The sequence below is a fragment of the Asterias rubens genome, chromosome 14, assembly GCF_902459465.1.
Source record: "Asterias rubens chromosome 14, eAstRub1.3, whole genome shotgun sequence".
NCBI classification, from domain to species: Eukaryota; Metazoa; Echinodermata; class Asteroidea; order Forcipulatida; family Asteriidae; genus Asterias; species Asterias rubens.
This window is the reverse complement of record NC_047075.1, coordinates 14382307-14403797: the sequence shown is the minus strand read 5'-3', so window position 1 is coordinate 14403797 and position 21491 is coordinate 14382307. Positions and strand designations below refer to the sequence as shown.

Below are 21491 nucleotides of genomic sequence, written 5' to 3'. Positions count from 1 at the left end.
AAACCTCTGTTCATAAAGTCTGACCATACCCCAGGTATGCCAGATGCAGAGGCCAACTAGATGCATGACATTTTTCAACACCCCTCCCACCACAAAGTTTTTACAGAATCACCGCCCAGGACAAATACATTTATTATATACAATATTTTTTTATTTTGCATAAAATTATTAGTGGAGAAAAATGTTTTTTCAAAAACCTTTTTAGTTTATTTAAAACTCACATGAGGTGCAAAGGAGATGTTGCTGGTTAACGTGGAGGTACGATTGTGTCATATTATTTCCCCCAAAAAGATAAATGTCTGGCTAAAATGTTGTTCAAAATCCTCCACTCATCACTTCTCTGCTTGTAGAGCGCATTCAACGAAATTGCTAAGAAATCGGGACAAACTTGTGCGCAATTCACATTTTGCGCTCTGCTGTATTGTCGGCTGAATCTTCTGATAGAGCAAATTTGCGCTCTGTTTGCATGCCAGCTCAAGTTTATAATTTTGAAAAACTGTGTGCAATCTGAAGATTGTGCATTATTTTCTTTTTACCCTGGTCTGCCCCGGAGTCGCACGTCTAATGGGTGAGACTTGGTAGGTCTGCATACCCTAAAAAGAAACCTCCTTTGTAGTAGACTAATTGGTGTACATGTATCAGGCTGAAAATGTGATTTAAATCAATGTCACAACATTCAACTTTATTAAAAGGGCTTTGTTTTGAGTTTATTGAAAATACAGCCGATTATGGTCCATCGGTCTGAGTCTTCTCATGTGTTTACTGTGTAGCTATGTTTTTCTATACCCTCAGCAGGTCATAGACTCACATGTAAACAATGTTTAGTGTTATCGGTCTAATTCTAGTATTATTAATATTAAACTTGAGGTTATAGACTCGTTATATTTTTTTCCTTCTGTTTCCTTTGGACTCCAGCTATAATATCTATATATTTAAGATCATCCTTTATTGGCTTTTTAACAAGTTGGGGGGGGGGGGGGAATATGCCTAGTGTATCGAACATTCATCCATTCGTCTATTATTTTCCCCACCCCAAACCAAGTTCTCTGCTCCCTAATTTCAGCCTCCGTAAAAACCCTCCGGGCCAGCTGTACTGCAAAGTTCCTGTTGGAGCTACTGGCCCGGCGCATCCTAGCCAACTCCACCATGTTGTTGTCGTAGACAGCTGCCTGGAGAGGGGGACGAGGGTGGTCTTGGACGTCCAGACGCGCATTCTGTAGCTGTCCAAGGACCCTCTCCAGGCCTTGTAACCTTCCCAATATAAGTTGTTGGCCGACAAGAAGTTGATGAAGAACATCAACTTCTTGCGGCCTTTCCCCCCAACTCTCACCTCTTCCTCCTCAGCCCTCACTGCTTCCCTAACTAATCCCCAATCGTCATTAAAACCAACCACCTGCACTACCTCCCCCTCTCCATCTCTGTCGACCCCCCCCCCTCTCCATCCAAACCAACATCCCCCTCCCATCCAAACCAACTCCCCCCTCCCCATCCAAACCAACATCTGCCTCTCCATCCAAACCAACTCCCCCCTCCCCATCCAAACCAACTCCCCCTCCCCATCCAAATCAACTCCCCCTCCACATCCAAATCAACTCCCCCCTCCCCATCTAAACCAGCCTCCCCTATCTAAACCAACCTGTGCCTCTCCATCCAAACCAACTCCCCCTCCCCATCTAAACCAATTCCCCTATCTAAACCAATTCCCCTTCCCCGTCCAAACGAAACTCCTCCCCTGCCCTATTGACCTCGCCAACCCTCCCCACCCTCATGTCCTCTGCAAATAAAAAATCCATTATGCCCTCGTCTGCAGCAGGCGTAAATGAAATTGTCGTGGCTGCCACCTTTAGTATCTCCAACTTCTTCTTCTCCTTCTCCTTTATCTCCTTCTCCTCCTTTTTCTCCTTCTTTCTTTTCTCCTTCTCTTTTCTCTCCTTTTTCTTCACTACCTCCTACAGTAACAAGGTAAAATACTTAGCATACATGTAGATTGGTCTTCAATCGATGTCCAATTCGGAACAATATCACATAAATTTAAGATTTTTGAAAATAATAAGAGAAAAAGACAGTGGCAACTCGTGCTGAAACGACTGTTGAAAGACTCTTGATCTTTAGCACGCTCTTTTTTCACTAAACTGTGCCAAAAAACCTAAACCTGATCTTAAATCTAATATTAAATATAAAAATATAGCGTGTCATTGAATATGGATGAATATAGATACGTTCCCGAACATGCGCCAACATTGGCAAAGTGCGTTTGCACGGGTGGAACGCACCCCAGGTCTATTGTTCTTTAGATAGATATGGTCCCACATCAGGTTGACCCGGAAGTAAAGGTCAACATGAGGTCATGGTTACCCAATGTTCATATCTACAGCTATAGCTGAAAACAATTTGAAAGTCGGTCATCTAGTTTAACCGGAAGTAAAGGTCAGGGTTACCTAAGGCTTATTTCCAATGCCCAAGGAGACTAAAACCTGACATCCATCGGAATAGCGAAACCATGTTGGGTCTTTAAAAATATTGTTTTTAGAGAATAAAAGAGTGGGGACTCGGTCTTGAATGATATTTCAAAACTCTTACCTTTTTTTTCTTCTTTTTTTCCATCTGCACCTGCAAAAACAAATAAGATAAAATCTTAAGAATACATGTTGATTCGTCCAGCTTTGATTTCTAACAAAGAGCAGTACAAGTTATCACACAAGAGCAAAACTAATTTGTTGTCCCATCCTCTCATGCCTCAAGCTAACAAAGTTATCTTTTGGCTGCCATAAGTATTGGAACATAGTTTTAACAAATACTTGGTCTTTGCAAGGGAAGAAAACACAAAAATTTAATTTTGGGATATCTTTTGAAAAGTGTCTTGTTGAGGAAGAAATAGAAAGGGGAAGGATGACTTTCATGGTAAAAATTTGTCTGGGTTGGGAAAACACCTGTGAAAAAAAATCAGTTAAGTTTAGTCAAATCAACCTCAGTCAATGTATCTCAGTCAAGGTACAAAATTCTGCTCCATGACCAAAATTCTCAGACTTAATACCCAGTGGCTTAGCAAAAATGTTTGTTAGACACCTACCATTTTGGTTTTTGGGGGGTTGGCCTCTGTTATGAGCGTCTGCCCATACTGCCTGTCGGCCTCATTCAATATCGTTCGGCGGTCATCTGAAGTGCAAATAACAAGAAATTAAATTAATTCATAATTAAAGTCCACATTTTAAGGTCCAATTTTATACAGTTTGTGGGGCTGGAAATCTTTTCTCATTCTTTTTATTCCTTTTCACAATGGTGGAATGAACATAATTAGAATAGTAAATACTACGGAGAATTTATGCACTCTTCAAAAGGCGTGTCTCGTGGGTGTTGTTTAAAGACATGTCTTTGGCAAACACTTAAACACTTATTCCCTAATTAATAACCATTTGCTAGTTTATAAAACGACTTGAAGCATTGAGTGTAATGTAACATTTTATGTATTTTGTCCCAAAGATCCGCTAACCCCAAGTGGGCAGCACTTGGAGTAATGGGGCAAGGACATCAGTCAGTGGAAGAACCTTAATTGTGACACCCCAAGTTGACGTTTGGAACAGTTAATAAGGCGAGTTTAATTATTTAAACGAGAAATAAGTTTTGTACAGACAGAAAAGAAAATGCTAGTTTGCCCACCCAAAATTCTGTATTGGCGACCCCGCAACAAAATAAATCCCCCCCCCCGGAAAAAATTCAAATAACGATAGTAATGATAATTAGAATAATAGTATTGTAAACACCAACAAATCGGATTACTAATTACAAAATTTACCATTGAAAAAGGCCTGTGAGACGGAAAAAAGTACCAATCCCTGCAGTGGGCGTCGATCGCTAATGAAAAGTAGTGGGGACGAGCAAGTCTTGAAAATAAATGTCGATTTTCTTTTATTTTAATTTATATTTTGTTTTTAAAATAAAAAATAATAACACTGAACTTACCTTAGAATTTACCAATAATTCTACCGCGTGTATCAGCTGACTTGAGTAGAAATTCCTGTGCAATGGCTTGAGGATTTACTGCTGCCAGTCGGTCTCGATGTACGTGGCAGACCATGAGATGGTTAAGACGTTTCTGAGTCATAGTACTTCGCAACCATGTTTTCATGCGTCGTAGAGCACTGAATGAACGTTCAGCTACACATGAACTTGCTGGGGAGACGAGAAGAAGCCTGAGCAACTGTTCAACTTGAGGGAACATTATACGGACTTCCGGCACCATTGCCAAAAAGATATTTCGGTAGTCCTCAACGGATGATCCACTAAACTGATTCCGAAAGAAGGCCAATTGTTGCTGTAGAGAATCTGTGAGTTCAGGATACTTACGAATTGTATGTGGCTGAACGGACCCAGTAAGTAGCACGTCGCTTAAGTCCTTATACAAGATGAGGTCAGTGGATGTGAAGTAGTCTTTTAAGTTAGAAATTGCACTGTCAATGACCTTGAAGAAATCCACTCTGCACAATTCCTCTGCAGAGTTGGCAGTGTACTCTTGGGTAGCTCCATCATCGTGTCTTTTTGGAAGTTTGCGCTTACGTGGAAGAGTTACTGGTTCTAGGTTGCACTGTATGAGTAGTTGTTCTGTTGCTTCAAAGACCTCCCTAAATTGTTGGTCACAACGAAGGGTGAGTAGATTACGCCTTGTTACTTCTGCTGCATCAAGCATCCCAGAAACTGTCTTATCTGTTCCTTGGAGAGCCCTATTAAAGTGTTCAAGGCACTGGATAACAGATAAAGCTGTAAACAATCCAAGAATGCATTTTCCAGACGAAAGACAACTATGAAGGCCGCTAGCTCTTGATGAAGTGTTTGTCCCAAAGTCTTCAGCTGCTTCATGAAGGGCGTCCAATACGGCTTCAAAATTCTGCAAAACCGATTTAACTGCAGCTGAATGCGTTAACCAGCGAGTTGGGCATATTGGCTTTAGTCTTGTAGGGGAAGGATTATCAGTGTCAGCAGAATGTAGATTCAAGTACAGGTGTTTGAACTTTCCAGAGCTGTTATATAGGTTGCCGAGTTCCTGTACATATCCAAGGGCATTCCTTATATATGGTGCAGTTTGCAGTGTTTTGGAAGTGATGAGGTGTGTCACATGGGCTCCGCAGTGAAAGTAACTTGCCATCGGTTGTATTTTTTAAATCTCTGCTTGACATCCTTTGTATTTTCCAGACATGTTGCTTGCCCCGTCATACGTTTGTGCTCTAAGGTGTTCTATAGGCAGTTGCAGTCGTATCAAGGCATCCTGCAGCATCTTAGAAAGTGATTCCCCAGTTGTTGAGGAAACCTGGTAGAGGCCTAGCATTTCCTCCTGAACAACAAACGAATCATCAACATAACGCACGCACACACTCTCCTGTTCATTGCCCTGAATGTCTTGCGTTCCATCAATTATGATTCCAAACTGTGTAGACATGTTGTTCACATCACTGCAGATATCCCTCAAAACAGCATGGCCCATTAACTGCAAAATTTCGTTCTGAATGTCACCACCTGTAAAAGTAGTCTTCCTTGTTAGCCATCTTTTCAGATTGTCATCATCATCAGCCCGCAACTGCAATAGTTTCTGGAAGTTACCATCCAACGCATCTTTTCCTCTAATGGCAAGACCCTGTTGGGCTAAAAACTGCAATGAGGTAATGATCTTTAGAAGAGCTGACCGTGCGGTATGTTGTTCTTCTCGAAGTCTAGAGTCGAGTTGCACATTGATATCAGTTTGGATTCTTCGAAAATTTTAGATTTTGAGAAGCAAGCTTGTGAGTGGTCGACTTTTCATGTTGTCTAAATTTCTCTGTGCTCTTCTTCCAGTTGCGAAATCCCTTTGACACAAAAGCCTCATCTGAACAGCGGGCAAGCTGAGTAAGATTTTGCCGAGAAGCACTAGTACAACAGTGGCAAAGTACCCCACCTATGCTCTGGTCGCAATGAAGCCATGGGAAGTCTTTGAACCACTTGTGCTGAAACTTAAGCTTACGGTTCTGGAGTGTTTGAACTGGGATGCAACTCACATCATCAGGTTGATAAGGTTGATTGGGGAACTGTTCAGCAGTAGTCTCTATCTCAACGTTCGAACATTCACCTTGTTCTTTCTCAATCTCACCAATTTCACTTTGTCTTTGGGCATCATGTTCATCCTGTTCCTGTTGGGACGTAGCCACTGAGAAGAATTTTCTAAGATCCATTTTAGAAAAGCTTTGGGAGGCCAGCGTGAGCGTTTATCGTTTGGCAGCTTGAAGGTCTTCGACAAAATAATCTTGTCATGGCCCAAACTGCTCCTGCTTATTAGGTGTTCGTGCTGATGCACGAACACCTATTGTTATTGCTGTTTTTATTTTCTTCTCCATCTTCCTTCTTCTTCCCGTCAACTCTTATCTACAGCATAACTCAAGATTCAAGCCAAACTGAACCTTGAAACTCACCAGACAATTGAACCTCAATACGAAGACGGCACAGTTTTCATTACGTCATGATGACGTCATTAGGTGTCAAATTACAGGGTTTTTAAAGTTGAAAAGGGACCATTTTCGTTTTGCTGTATCTCAACGAATATGAAAGCTATGATGTTCAAAGTTTTCGCATCTGATAGACCAAGGCTGGGGCAACATTTGAAAAGTTAACGCCAAAATCGTACGACCTTAGCATCCGGGTCGTTACCCTGGGTCGAAGTTCACCTTCGGGTTTTTTTCGTCAAAAAACAACTTTCGAGCTTTTCTACGGAATAACTCAAGATTGAGATTGAATGGAATGTTGAAACTCAACAGATAGTTGAACCTCAGTATCAAGACAACACATACTTAATTACGTCATTATGACGTCATCGGGAATTGAATTACGTTAGATCAAAGTTTAATATTTGTAAAAATCATAACTCAAAAACTATGAATCGGATTTTGACAATCTACACATCATCGGATAGATCATTAAAAGTTGGACAAATGCTTCACAGAACACGTAAAATATTTTTAATACTTCTAGTGCAAAACAAAATTTGAAAATTTCATAAAATCTTATCGTATTCATGTTTTTAAAACTACTGATCATTTCAACGTAATTTTTGTTTCAGATTGTAAAACAGCAATCCCGCTCAATCTTTTGCAGAGAAATAACAAAATTTGGACCTTTACATCAGTCGAAAAGGGACGTCAAAGCACCTGTTGACCCACGCGTTTACCCCATTTTGATCAACAACGCACGCTATGTACGCTATGCAGTGCAAGCGCGGGAATTCCCAAAAGTGCTCTCTTTAGTCCAGCGAAAGAGAGCGCTGTAACGTTTTTAGTAACATCGAGCGCTGAGTGAATCGCGGTGAATCGCAGTAGTTGAGTAATAATGAACAACGTCTCGCACCAAAACTACAAGTAGGAATACATATGCATTGATGTTATAAGATACATTATACACCTTCAGATAGTCCATCACATAATTATAAAATGTTTACAAGTCATACATCAGCTGAAAGGTTTTAATGAACTAGTCAGGATCTACACAAATGAAATCAGTTTAAACTTGGCTTCTTGTTCAAACCAGAGGTTGAAAATAATTGGTCAAAGAAAAATAATTTCACAACCACACATTTGATTTTTTATATATTTATACGTCATTGGGTAGGTATGTAACAACTTAAGAAACGATACACAACATTGACTATTAAACGTTGACCTCCAGTTAAACAGGAAGATGCAGTTAATTATTTGAAAAAATATTACCCCAGAACCAGAAATTAGTTGTTTATTATCTGAACGTCGTCAGATAAGGCTTTAAAAAACATTACTAACGCTATAATTTGTGACCTGACAAAATTGTCTTCCGGTTCAAACCGGATGTTTAATATTTAAAAAAAATCATAACATCTGAACCATACATTGGATTTTTTCAATCTATGCATCATCTGAAAGGTCTTAATAGACTTATCACGTGCTATACAATATGCGACCCTGTTTGACCTTGACTTCCAGTTGAAAAAATCATAACTTCTAAACCAAATAATTATTGGATTTTTACAACCCATCCTTCATTTAAAAGGTATTAATAAACTTATCACGCGCTACATCAAAAGTAACCCCTATTTGACCTTTTATCCGATGCAAACTGGAAGTTGGTGTTTAATTTTGTAAAAAAATCATAACTCCTTAACCAGTCATTGGGTTGTTGAGGTAAAATGTTGTCACCAATTCATTCACTCACTCACCACGAACACCTTGTTTTTGTAGTAAACAAAAACTGTACATGTACCTCTAGTTTTAATTGATTTTACTAACATTTTGTGCGTTGTGCGATTGTAACAAAATGTAATACATTTGCACGTGCGCGCACACACTTTCTTTGAGGAGGGATCGTGTACCGCACATTATAGCATACGTACACAACAAACGACGCATAACTTGAAAGCTAATTTGGCGTTCATGTCTTGGACGAAACTTGTCGTCTATTGTCTGTACTATAGAAACGGAAATAGACCCAAAAATACCATTCTGCGCGTGGTCCATCAGAAAAAGATGAAAGTGCAGAAAAACATTTCACCGTTTATTCGCTAGGCCTATTCTTTTATTTTAACAAAAATTGTAAGGAAATATTAAATCAAGCAAATTGTGTATATGAATTTTTACATTTTGTTGCATATTTCTAAAGAACAGTCAATCAAAAAGTGGGGGGGGGGGGACATCTGATATGCTGTCCCCCCAGTCTAAAAAGTTGGGGGACATGTCCCCCCCGTCCCCCACCCATCGACGCCCTTGGGCGTGACCAACGTTTATACAGTATCCACTAATCGTGTCAGTCAACAAATGGACCCCAAGCAGTCCCAAATTCTTTCAGACAGTCCATAGACATAATATATTGTTTAACAATTCACACAATTCACTGATAAAAGCTTGCATGACAGCTTCTTATATCCAAACCTGCCCCTATGCAGTGTGTGGGTTCGAATCCCGGTCGTGACACTTGTGTCCCTGAGCAAGACACTTAACCATTATTGCTTCTCTCGACCCAGGGGTAAATGGGGACCTGTGAGGGCAGAGATGGTTCTTGTGATTGATTTAGCCGAGTAGCGCATTTGTTGCACGAGGCTGTATACTCCCCAGGGAGCTGAGATGGTTTAAGGAGTGAATTAAGGCCCAGTGACCAGGGGTAATAATTTGAAGCGCTTTGAGACACCCATTCGGGAGTGAAAAAGCGCTATATAAACTCAAATATTATTATATAGCCACAAACAAGGCAAGGCAACAAGGCAATGGAAAAACAAACCTGTGAACCACTGACTTGCTTGGTTGTTTTTGCTTGGCCTGGGTGAACCAATAAATCAAGGCCACTCAAACTTTTCGGCAACAAGGCAATGGAAAAAAAAACTGTGAATCACTGACTTGCTTGGTTGTTTTTGCTTGGCCTGGGTGAACCAATAAATCAAGGCCACTCATAACAGATTATGAAAGATGTCATGAAAATTAGTTTTGAGAAAAATTAATAAGCGGAGTAGGCCTAATTAAAAAACGAACTGAATAAATTAAATTGGCAGCTAGTGACTATGTCTACCCTTTTGAGTCAGTGTTTTAATCAGTACTAGGCCCACTATTTTATTTTTAGTTATATCTTCATTTTTGTTTACCTGACATGCAGATGACCTTCGCTGACAAGATCTGTGACCCCCACTTTATCAGGACTCTGCTGCCCACAGCAAGTGTGTGGCCTGCTTCACCTCCATTCAGACAACTTGTCTTTACAATTGTCGTCTTGTGATCAATGTCAAACACAATTAATGACTCCTTTGGAACCCCTGTATAATAAAAAGAACATAATTTATTTTAAAAGTCACAAAACGATTCTAGATTCATAAAATTATTTGGGCTATAGTTAGCATGGTTAGTCCAAATCACACGAAGGAAAAATAAATGTGACTCGCATTGTGAGGAATTAATGAAAGCCTATGGCCTAAGCTTCTTTAATTAAAATTTAAATATCTAGTCAATGAACAGTGGATTTTGGAAGTCATGAAAATTAACGTTTGGCCTACATCGGCCCCCTATACATTTTATTTAAATTAAAGGACATGCATGGGAAACTTTGGTACTTGTCAAAGACCAGTCCTCTTACATAGAGACCTATGCATTTTATTTTTAATTAAAATAATAAATCTGTGAAAATTTGAAATGAATTGAAGTTGGAGTAGGATGTTCAACAGGTTTTGTGCTTCCAGATGTCTTTAACATGTTTAGTTCGAGACCCCAGCTGAGGTCTCGAATTCAATCATTTTAATTTTTATTTTTTATTATTTAGGATTTTAGGCCTAGACTAGTGAGAAATCAATTCTTTTTCAAAAACTACTTTAGAGGGAGCCGTTTCTCACTTGCAGGTAATTACCAACAGTTTCGTATTCCTATAAGAAAGACTACCATAAAAGGAATTTGTAAATAATTAAAACAAATAAAAATGTACTCATTGAAATATAACTTTAGAACTCGAAACATATTAATCTTTCCTGCCCGACCCCAAAGAAATTCATGTATTCATGTATAAAATTAAATGATATAAATTTAAATGAATAATTTATGCTGGTAGATTGGCTTGTGGTAGATAGATATATAACAACAAGAATAAGGTATTTACCATTTCTCCTGGATCTGATCATGACTGCGTCTTACTCTTCCTCTGATATTTTTTTTACACTAACTGAGCTTAAAACAAAAAGCCCGCGCAATTGCTTGTCGTCACGGCGGCCTGTGAAATTTCTTTATGATCATTATGGGATGTTCTCATCACTTCATTTGTAGCAGGGGGGGGGGTACTACTTTAATAAAAGTATTCCAAGTATAGAACATTAATCTCATTAAAAGTTGTTCTACAATTTTCAAGATTGACATTTAAATAAAAATAGGTGGCACTTCCACCGGTTGCGGGTATACGATGTCCTCAGTTTATTTATAAGTTTCTCCCTGTCTCATATGTTTACCAAATGCGATATTAAACTTGCCCGCATCATCTATCATAGCTAATACGGCGTAACTAAAACAAAGATCATTAGAATGCGACGCCTCGTCATCAAGGTCATTGAGATGAGCCAATAGGAAGTCAACTGTCATTGGTACACAGTTAACTTCATATCATTATAATTGGTCACAACTTTAGATTAGGCAGGGGACCAGCCTGTGTTATCTCCGGGCAGAAATCACTGTGTGTCCAGATATGATCCAATTGACGGCTAGCTGGGCCTAGCTAGCTCTAGCCTAGCTAGCTCTCGACGCGCAGAGATAGACAGGGGCCGGCCGGGTACGGGAATAATTGTTTTAAAATGTAGGTAGACGGCTAGGCTGCAGGAGCTTATGATTTTGTTGTCACGGTACGCGATTTATATTTAGGTGAATGGTTGTATTGGACAGTTTCATGTGTTTTGACATCATCCTCCTTCTGCCGCCGCCGGTGTCACAGGGATTTCTGTCAGCCGGGGATTTGGCCCCTCACTCATGGGAAATCAACGTGGGGATGAACGGGGATATTAAGAGGGGGAAATCAGATCATGTTCGTACATTTCATGACAGTTCGTCCTACCAGCAAAGAAATGTGTCAAGCATTAGTTTCTTGATAAAATGCACTCGCTGGCGTTTTGGTTCAATGTATTAGTTCACACCTGGCAGATTCGAATATGCTGTTATTACTGCACAGACCGCATACGTACAATGTGCACGTATTATCCACATACACACACAACTAGATTTCATTATTGATTATTTTGAGATGAAAATAACGTTATATACATTGTATGCGTAGCAGTATAGTAACAGGGAAAACGTCCAATTTGTTACGTTAGTTCAGTAGCACTTTTTCACTACAGCATAGGCGCTACGTGCACACTGTTGTACCATAGAATAAGGTTTTCATTGAGGTTTTCTTCCACGTACCATTTCTAGACGTAGATTCTTATAACACAATCTCATATTACTGAGTGGAAATCAGACTTTGAGCTAGGTCATTCTTATGTGTAAGGGGCGGACATCAATAGACAACCACTGCCATCCTATACATTTTTAAATGTTTTTATTGAAATTTGTAGTGACTGTTCTCATAGAAATTATTAACAATTAAATGAACAGCAATGGTTCATGAATTTACACACATTTCAACTTGTTACACTCGAAGGAAAAGGGAGCAACTCTTTAAATGTAATGTGGTAAGGGGCTGTTTGAGATGTATAGGTGAGTGACCCTCGCTTTACGTCCCATCCGAGGAAGAAAATAAAAATCGTTCCTAATCATGTTCAACTTTCCATATACATAATTTGATAATTGTAGTTGCCTCATGCTTATGACGTGCATTTCATCAATTTGTATCGCCTTCAAGGAAACCTTTCTTTAAAAACCAGCACATTTGTATTTGAATGACGATTACAAACCGCGGGGAGGATTATAAACCCGGTTTGATGCTCCATGGCAACGCTGTTGCTAAGAAGCACTAGAAACTTTGGAAATGCACACGATCTTTCCCCAGTTGGATTAAATTACCACCAACAGAATGTCTCGCAATCAAAGGCCACAACAATACAACCAGCGGCATCACAAATGAACCGTTGAACAATGGAGCTGTCAATCACCCCAAGTATTTTGTAGCCAGGATTTACAAAATATAATTGCAGATAATGCTTTCCTCGAAACGTAAAGTACTTGAAAAAAACTTCTTAACCAAATTGATTTGAAATTAATTTTGTTTAGTCCTGTGTTAATGAAGAGGGAACAAGTTGAGATGTAAACATCATTCTGAATGTTGCTATTTTCATATCATTCTTAATTACAATCTTGTTAAGGAAAGTAGCTGCAGGCGTTAAAGTTGCAGTGCTGCAAAGTTCCAATACAAATTTGTATTTTCCCCAAAAGGAAGTGCACAAACAAGACCTGAGGAAAATTGATCAGTTACAATACAAAGGTTTGAAACAACACTATCGCATGCGTCACAGCGAAATCTTAGCGGAAACGCTCCGTAGCAGCACTGTTGCTGGAATCGGTGAATACAATATAATCCGTTAGCTGCCAATTTTTTTTGAACAAAATAGTAATGCATTGAAAGAAAAAACTGTCGGTCAGAGATTCTTGCAGAACGGCCGTGCTCTTGTAGCCTTTACAAAGCTTCTTCAATTATTTCATAGAGAAAGCGGTGTAGGCCCCAAAATGATAGCAGTCCGATCCACAGCATCAACACAGCATCAACACAGCATCAACAAATTACGTCTTTATTTTGACGGAATCGGCAGATTTATTTCAAGGCTTTACAATAAAAAAAACTCCAAACTAGAGCGGCATAACAAAGGAATCGTGTTTCTTTGATGAGACGAACCCCCCCCCCCCCCCCATTTGCCTTGTCCCAGCAATTATTTCCACACGCAAGCGGTGTAACCAAAAAATGACAGAAGCCCCGATCCACAGAATCAACCAATCAAGTCTTTATTTTGACGGAATCTGCTGTTTTATTTGCCCTACTTGGAGACTATATTATTTTAACCTTTAAAATTCATATTTTTAGATCGAGTATCATTTAAGATTAGTTTATCAATTAGGCCGTTATACTGTTTACACAACCAATGTACATGAGGAATATCCACTGTTTGGCGGCAAAAGAACACAACTATTTCTCACGTAAAGCTGGTTGGACTTTGCTTAGCACAGCAACTCGGACCAAACAAACATCACGTGAAGCTCTCAGTTCTCCAAGAAGCTTACGAATACAAAAGCTCGAAGGAACCAAAAAAAAAAAAAATTACTAATAATATTACATCACAAAGTCAGCTTTTAGGCATGGATAATTTGGGGTAATTCTCAAATAGTGATTGTCGGAATAATTTATTCTTTTAAAATAAGTTTTATGGTTTTGTTTCAGTTAAACATTTAAAAGCTGCTAGACGAAACAAATTCGCGTCAAATTTTTCAACTGCACTATTCTTGTAAACAAAAAAAGTAGTTGATCAAATACAATGTAGAGTCGACCACAGGCATCACATTATCATAATGTTAGCGGCAACACTCCATATCAACACTGTTGCTAGGAAGCGCGAGGATCTTTCGGTGACTGCTCTATGTTCCGACACCCCTATGTTCCGACACCCCTATGCTCCGACACCCCTTCATTCCAACAGCTCAACCTATATTCCGACACCCCTATGTTCCGACACCCCTATATTCCGACACCCCTATGTTCCGACACCCTTATATTGCATTCTGTCCATTCATGATAGGTATAATAAACACAACGACACACAGTGCATGCTGACGATACATGACCCGGCCCAGTTTCATGTCTCTGTTAAAACAAAAGCGCTTACGGTGCTTACGTCTAGCGTGTTTTACTTGTTGCGTAATCCACGTTAAAGTGGACAGTGGAGAATATTGTGTGCAAGTGGCTGGTAGGGGGAAAAGTAGAGCCACTAAATTATCACATGGACTCTGCATTGAGGATTTCACTCAGACAGGACATATTTCATAAAGCTGATGAACTTGAATCTGCTATGAAATAAACTCATCAGGCCTGTAAGCATAAAAACTGACCGCCAAGCACAGCCAAATCTGGCTTAAAAGAAACGTGTAATCAGCCAAAGTTCCGTAAAAGTTGTATTTTTGCAACTGGTTGCCTACTAAGCTTATTACAGAAATTTGCTAAGCAATATTTTTCTGTTTAACAACATTATGAAATTGGGCCATTAATTAAAGCATGTTATTGTTATTGCACGTCTATCATGTCGCCTGCTAAGAATAGAAAAGTATTACTATAAGGAACCAGGTAACCAGCCGAAATTTTACATTATAAAGTTGACATTGTTAAGACTGGTGGCCACTAAATTCTTGCTCAGCAAAGAATATGTCAAGCATTAGTTTCTTGATAAAAAATGTGTTAGCTGGCGTTTTTATTCAATGGTTTTACTGCACACCTGGCAGATTCGATTACGCTGTAATTACTGCACAGACCGCATACGTACAATGTGCACGTATGTATTATCCACACACATCTAGATTTCATTATCGATTATTTTGAGATGAAAATAACCCTATACATTGTGTGCGTATTATATCTAATAGGGAAAACATCCATTTTGTTACGTTAGTTCAGTAGCACTTTTTCACTACAGCATACATGTACATAGGCGCTACGTGCACACTGCAGTGTTGTACAATCTAGACGTAGATTCTTAAAACACAATCTCGTCTCGTACGAGTGGAAATCAGACTTTGAGAGCTGGGTCATTCTCATGCGTGAGGAACGGACATCAATGGACAACCGCTATACAATTCTATACATTTTCAAATATTGCATTGAAATCTGAAGTAACTGTATTCTCATCTAAATTATTAACAATGAACACAAACAAATTTTCACTTGTTACACTCTGGAAAAGGAAGCAAACTCTTCAAAAGTAATATATTAAGGGGTTTGTTTGAGATGTATAGGTGAGGGACCCTCGCTTTCTAATTTACGTCCCATCCGAGGAAGAAAATAAAATCGTCCTTAATCATGTTCAACATTTTATATACATCATTGGATGTTTGTATTACCATTGCACGTTCAAAACTAAGAGGTACTTTGTGTTCCTTTTGCCAATCCCTCGCGCTTTCATGACGTTCATTCAATTTCAGCGATTTGTGGCTAATGGCTCGGTGTTTTTTTTTATATTATCATTATTATTATTGGTTTATTAAAAATCAAACGTAGCACTAGCAGCCAAAAGGCTGAATAGTGTTTAGGTTTACAATACAAAAATACACTGTTTTATTATAATCCAATAATGGAAGCTAGTGTCCCCCCCCCCCCCGAGAAAAAAAAGGCATCAGCCGAGTCAAATCTATTTTGAGTGTGTTGCGCTCTGCGTTTTCTGTGTCGTATTTTATGCGAAATGTGTGTAGGTTTATAAATCGGGCCATGGAAATTAAAATACACACAGGACAGTGTATCCCCCCACACACGCACGCACACCATAGAGCTATATATATAGCTCTATGCCCCCCCCCCCCCAACACACACACACTGAGGATTTAACTTTATACAGAGCGTTTGCGTATCGTCAGCGACGCCACGACGTAGCACGCACCTTCCCACAGTCCAAAAATGTGTTCTGAAGATAACGCGTGTTTAAGTTTGAAATGCATTTATCTTGCAAATAACAAGCGGGCACGGTAGAACAAAATGTACGTCGTCATAGAACTATATCTGAATAATGTAAATGTATTGTTTTCTTCTTGATTGATTAATTAATAGTTAAGCTATTAAACTATGAAGGTGCGTACTACTTCGTGAAAACAAAATCCACACAAAATACGTGTGTGCGCGCACACACAATGCAGTGCTACTTCGTGAAAACAAAATCCACACAAAGTCATAGATATAGAATGAAAATAACTTGATCGGCCGCGCGTACATACGCGCCGTTGCCTGTGTAGAAACAGTTTTGGTTCGCCATGGACGCGGTAAAATGTCACGTGCTGACGGCAACGCGCAGAATAAAAATAATTGACAATGCCAGTTTCGTGTGACTAACAAGTAGGGTACATATTAAACGATCGTCTTAACATTGACTTAACATGTTTGTGGGTAGCTACAATGCAGTTCAAACTAACCAATTAACTAGTAAAGTTTTTAAATTCAATTAATTCAGTTCCATTCAGTTACACATTTCATTTCCATACTTCTGTGAAAGGGTCGACAAGATAAGAGTATGTGACTGTTTTGATAAGTAGAACCTTGTAAAAAAAAAAGACAGACAGACAAACACAAAAAACACAAAAAAGACAGACAGACAGACACGCAAACAAAAGTACAGACGAACATAAGACATGACAGCTGAAACAAAATAGATTTATAGAGACGCTTCAACGAACTCATCATTATCGAAAGACGCCCCATGTACTATAAAGTTCTCAACAAAGAATTGTTAACAATAAATAAAAACAAAATATTGATAAAAAAAAAGAACACTTAAAAAAAAAAATAAAGATAAACAAAATTAAATAATGGAAACATAAATAAATAAATAAATAAATAAATAAACAAAAAAATAAACAAATGATTGAATAAAATGATCGATGTCGCTATATACTGAGTTCCAAAGTAACCTGTACAATTCAGAGAATTTATCCAAAGCCCATTTAGATGAAATTGTGTCGAACATTGAAGCTTAAGCATTTCCTGAAAGCATCCTTGAAGATTCGGGTAAAAAAATCCCCGAAGAGGAGATAAAACATGCTCTCTTTCAAATGAACGAAAACAAAAGTCTATGTGAAAACGGCCCCACGGTAGAATTTTACCGAATGTTTTGGTATATTCTTTGTAATGACATCTTGGAATAATACAATGACTGTTTCGCTTCGCTGAAGGGGTTTTAAGCAATTCTATGAGGTCCGCTCTGGTCAAACTTAAAAGAAGTTGAGGACCCGTCTTAATTTAAACAACTGGCGTCCTAATAGTCTTTTAAATGTTGACTACAATATTTTGTAAAAACTATCACCAATCGTCTGAAACCAGTCATATTAGACAATGGGCCCTGGCAGTTTATCTTTTCAGTTAATGACCCAGGAAAGGGGTGGAAGTCGGACAACCATTATAGTAATGAGAAAAATAAATCTTAGTTACCATAGCTTTTCACAAGATAGATACCGACTTTTGACTTCACAATGTTACAAAGAACGTCTCAATATTTTAACAATTCTTTTGTAAAATACACGAGCCTCCATTAAAATGGTTAGCCAATCAGATAAGCCGTAACTCCGACAAAAATCCCACTGTCCGTGCGGACCAATGAGAAGCGCTCTACTGTCGGCATCAGGATGGACGGGATAGCGCAAAATGGCCGACTCGTCTGCGGACGAAATTCTATCGAGCGACGAAGAATTTTTTCAGAAACGGTGGTTTATGTGTACTTTCCCGGCCAAAAAACCCAAGTTAGTGAAATGTAATAGCATGTGCAATAGTAATGTAATAGCCCATGTAAAAGACATGGGCTCGTTTTGTAGATTTTGTTCTTCAATGGCAACATTTAGAGGGAGATCAGGCCGAAATAGCAAAAGATTTCGTCAACAAACATGCTGCCGAGTTCAACAGACATGGCGTCAACATTGCATCGGCGATGGCAATTCCGTGCGATGCAGGATTCCACCGCATTTGTTATTCGAGATTTACTGACAAGCAACACATTTTACGAGTAACTCAACGGATGACGAAGAGCAGAGAAATGGTTGCCAGCAGCTCTGCTTGTACAGGTATGTCAAATGTATTTTTTTACAAGCATGACAAGTATATAGTCTAATGGAATTTTAGTCTTTCCGATCTGACGACAATACTACAATCATGAGTAAGGACAGATCAAGCAGCAAGCAAAAACTTAATTATAATACAAAGGGTTTGGGTACTTGTTGTACATGTTGTAGGACAAAATACACAATGTCAACACCATCATAAGATTTCCATTAAACTTACAGTTTTTAACACGGTTTGGAGATATTATTTATCATAATAATAATATGGTTGTTCTAAAACTGAAACTGTGAAAGCTTCCCTTTTAAAATTAATTATATTTTTAGCATAGTGGGCCTAGTAGTAGGCCTACTTCTACTATGTAGAAGTTCTACTACAATTTACTAGAATTATACAAACCGCAACTGCTAAAATATTTAATTTTATATCAGAACAGGTTAATATGCTAAATTAATCCACAACTGGAACTGGTACATACGTTGTTCATGGCAGAAATTATTTCATTTTAGCATGTATGTAGTACCCTAGCATGTCTTGCCAAAACTGTAACATTTTGTACACGCCGAAGAAATAATTAAATTTTACCATGTACGCACAACTGGTATCGTTGTACATGTATCCACAATTGCCATTGTTATTTTAAAACAATGTTTCTTGGTTAACTTTTCAATTGAGTTTACAATTTATCAACTTAATGCACACATGCGTTGTTTTCAAATTCTGAAATGAATTCATCAATGAGGCAAAGCAATTTATCACCCTAAAATCCACAATCAACTCTCATAAAATAGTGTGAAGCTATTTTTTATTATAGCACATTGAACGTTTTGGCAAAAAAGGAAATAACTCTAGATGTGAAATCGTCTGTGGCTAGCATGTTCCCCTTTTTCTCAAATTTAATAATTTGCAGACATGTAATTCGTGGAATAACTGTTTACCAAATAATACCTATTTAGTAATTATGACTCATTGTTTTGATTTGGCAGGTATATGGAAGAGAAGCCTTCAACCCACTCCAGAGATCCCACTACCTTCTAACCATGGATGGAAGATGAAAAATGGCAACCTTCTCATCAATTGGATGACCCTTCCCCCAGCACCAGATAGTGTCATGGAGTTTGCCAACTGTTCTGGAAGTTGCACGAAGAACAAATGCAGCGATACCAACACCTGTACTTATTGCAGAACACTGTTTCATGTATTGATCTCTGTAAGTGTGCCAGAGAGAACTGTAACAATATAACTGGACATGCTCACCTCGATGATGAAGATGAAGATGACGAGTTATCTGATCCTGAAGAAGATTAGAGCAATTATTTGACTGTCTATGATTACAGTAGAGAGACTGGGGCCATATGCTTGATAGCCAAGTATATTTTGTTTCTTTGAAGCACTTGTGTCGGGGATTATTTTTCTTATTCATAGTATTACAGAATCGCACAGATGGACTTGAAAAGCTGCTTTTATAAATATGTGAGTACAAAGACTTGCATCAATAAGCCACAGTGCTGCGTCAATGAAACAAAATATACTTAATATACTATGCAGGTTGTGCCAATGGCCCATTATTGGTTTGCATCATTGTATCCTGGAGAGAAAAGTTTAACATAGAGTGGATGGACTCTTTTGATGTAGTTTGATTTAAATAACCTAAGGAAGTACTACAGTTATTCTGGTACAAAAAGTTGTTTATTCATCTGCTGATATCCTCTAACAAAAACAAATCATCTACCAATTGAAAAAGGTTAGTCAGAAAATGGTGTAATATTCAGCATCTTGCAAATTGTCCAAGGCTCTTTACTCAAGCATCCCGCTTTGAATTCACTTGTAGCATGAATAACATGTTGGACGACGTACTGCCTGTTATACAGTATACTATGGGATCGAATAGTGGTTTTTCAACCTCGTACAGCAAAAAAACTATAAAAAAAACTTGCTTCAATCCCCACGGTATACTGTATCAAGTTTTTACTGCAATGCAATGTTATGAATTCAAAGCGGCAGGGTGCTTGAAGCATTAGTAGCATGAATCACATGTTGAACGACGAACTGCACAATTCTGGCACGGTACCGCAGTACCTGATATACAGTTTACTGTGGGGTCGTACAGTGATTTTTCAACCTCGTACAGCGAAAAACCTATAAAAAAATATGCTTTAACCCCCCACAGTATACTGTATATCAAGTTCTTATTGCAATGCCATTTGGGGAACTCTAAGGCGGCGGGGTGCCTATGCATATTGTGAGATTTATAGCGATTTATAGCGTTTGTAATGAAATTTACTTCAATGAATATGATTGGAAAGATGTTAAAAGTAGAGATAATGATCTACAAAAGTATGCCCTGAAAATGTGTGGGTTCCTTTTACCTTTTGCCATTTTTGTGTCAAAAATTGGACTCCACAAAAACGCTAACCTTTTTAGTTCTCACAATAAAGGAAAACCACCCACTGTTATGGCATATTTGTACAGGGTTATGTACTTTGGCAGGTTTAAAACCTCAATGTCACCCATTGCATAACGCGCAGCCCACTTGCAGAGGGTCTAGGCCAATTTAGGGGTCAAAACATGCACTAAGGTTAGGGATGGTATACATGTTTACATGCGCATTGGTGTGTAAACACGTGTACCATCCTTTTGCGCACATTTCGACCCCTATTGGCCGACAAAAAAATATTGAGTGCTTGGAGTGTTGTGGTTGAAACTTTGCATCCAATGGCGACCCCCAGAGCACTCTATTTTTCCTCAGGCTACGCCTCCAAAGCTCACCGCTGGAGTTGGAGATTTAACCATAGCAGTCTGTAGTTGCATAATATAGCACACCTTACAAATATTCTACATTTGTATGCCTTTAGAGCGAGTTTTTCACTTTTGTTTAAGGCATACATTCTTGTTTTGTTCCAAAAAAACATGAACTACACGTTGTAAAATACAACATTTTTTTTAACTTTAAAAACCACTATTTTATTGATCTAATTTAAAGAATCTACTATTTTTGTATGTTTTCCTTCATCAAAATCAATAAACATTGCTCTCGGGGTGAAATTTCATTTGAATTTGTATTAGTAACTAAGGTTTTTTTGTAATGAATTTATAACATACACTTGATGTTAACTGACACTTTGAGCCAGCCGTTCTCGCTCATATGCAATATTTGCGACTGTGAAAAAAAATATGTTGCTGAGAAGGGTATTGGGTCCCATATTATCCACTTTTCACCCCCACCCCAGATGGTGGTCATTGAATTGAAAAACTAAAGAGAT

The 21491-nt window shown here is 38.6% G+C and overlaps 3 protein-coding genes across 3 annotated transcripts; 1 reads left to right on the top strand and 2 right to left on the bottom strand.

Moving 5' to 3' along the window:
• Positions 1-1691: 1691 nt before the first annotated feature.
• LOC117299214 lies at positions 1692-5140 on the bottom strand. The gene is made up of 4 exons (XM_033782673.1): positions 3973-5140; positions 3071-3156; positions 2581-2610; positions 1692-1949 (listed from the first exon to the last, which is right to left on the bottom strand). Exons 1-4 carry the CDS (start codon positions 5138-5140, stop codon positions 1692-1694), a joined length of 1542 nt encoding a protein of 513 aa, XP_033638564.1.
• A 12-nt stretch (positions 5141-5152) lies between these two features.
• LOC117299213 (zinc finger MYM-type protein 1-like) lies at positions 5153-6197 on the bottom strand. Its single transcript, XM_033782672.1, has 2 exons — positions 6024-6197; positions 5153-5641 (listed from the first exon to the last, which is right to left on the bottom strand). Exons 1-2 carry the CDS (start codon positions 6195-6197, stop codon positions 5153-5155), a joined length of 663 nt encoding a protein of 220 aa, XP_033638563.1.
• Positions 6198-18090: 11893 nt separating this feature from the next.
• On the top strand, positions 18091-21051 carry LOC117299363. The gene is made up of 2 exons (XM_033782893.1): positions 18091-18233; positions 19215-21051. Exons 1-2 carry the CDS (start codon positions 18101-18103, stop codon positions 19469-19471), a joined length of 390 nt encoding a protein of 129 aa, XP_033638784.1. The 5' UTR covers positions 18091-18100; the 3' UTR covers positions 19472-21051.
• The last annotated feature ends 440 nt before the right edge of the window (positions 21052-21491 follow it).

Bases quoted from the DNA above. Each gene is read 5' to 3' on its own strand.
- LOC117299363 (XM_033782893.1), top strand. From the start codon at position 18,101: ATGGCAATTCCGTGCGATGCAGGATTCCACCGCATTTGTTATTCGAGA. The intron at 18,234-19,214 runs GTATGTCAAATG...TTGATTTGGCAG, and splicing joins CAGCAGCTCTGCTTGTACAG to GTATATGGAAGAGAAGCCTT.
- LOC117299213 (XM_033782672.1), bottom strand. From the start codon at position 6,197: ATGGATCTTAGAAAATTCTTCTCAGTGGCTACGTCCCAACAGGAACAG. The intron at 5,642-6,023 runs GTGAGTTGCATC...ACCTCATTGCAG, and splicing joins AACCTTATCAACCTGATGAT to TTTTTAGCCCAACAGGGTCT.
- LOC117299214 (XM_033782673.1), bottom strand. From the start codon at position 5,140: ATGGCAAGTTACTTTCACTGCGGAGCCCATGTGACACACCTCATCACT. The intron at 2,611-3,070 runs GTAGGTGTCTAA...TTGTTTTTGCAG, and splicing joins ACCCCCCAAAAACCAAAATG to GTGCAGATGGAAAAAAAGAA. The intron at 1,950-2,580 runs GTAAGAGTTTTG...TTGTTACTGTAG, and splicing joins AAAAAAAGAAGAAAAAAAAG to GAGGTAGTGAAGAAAAAGGA.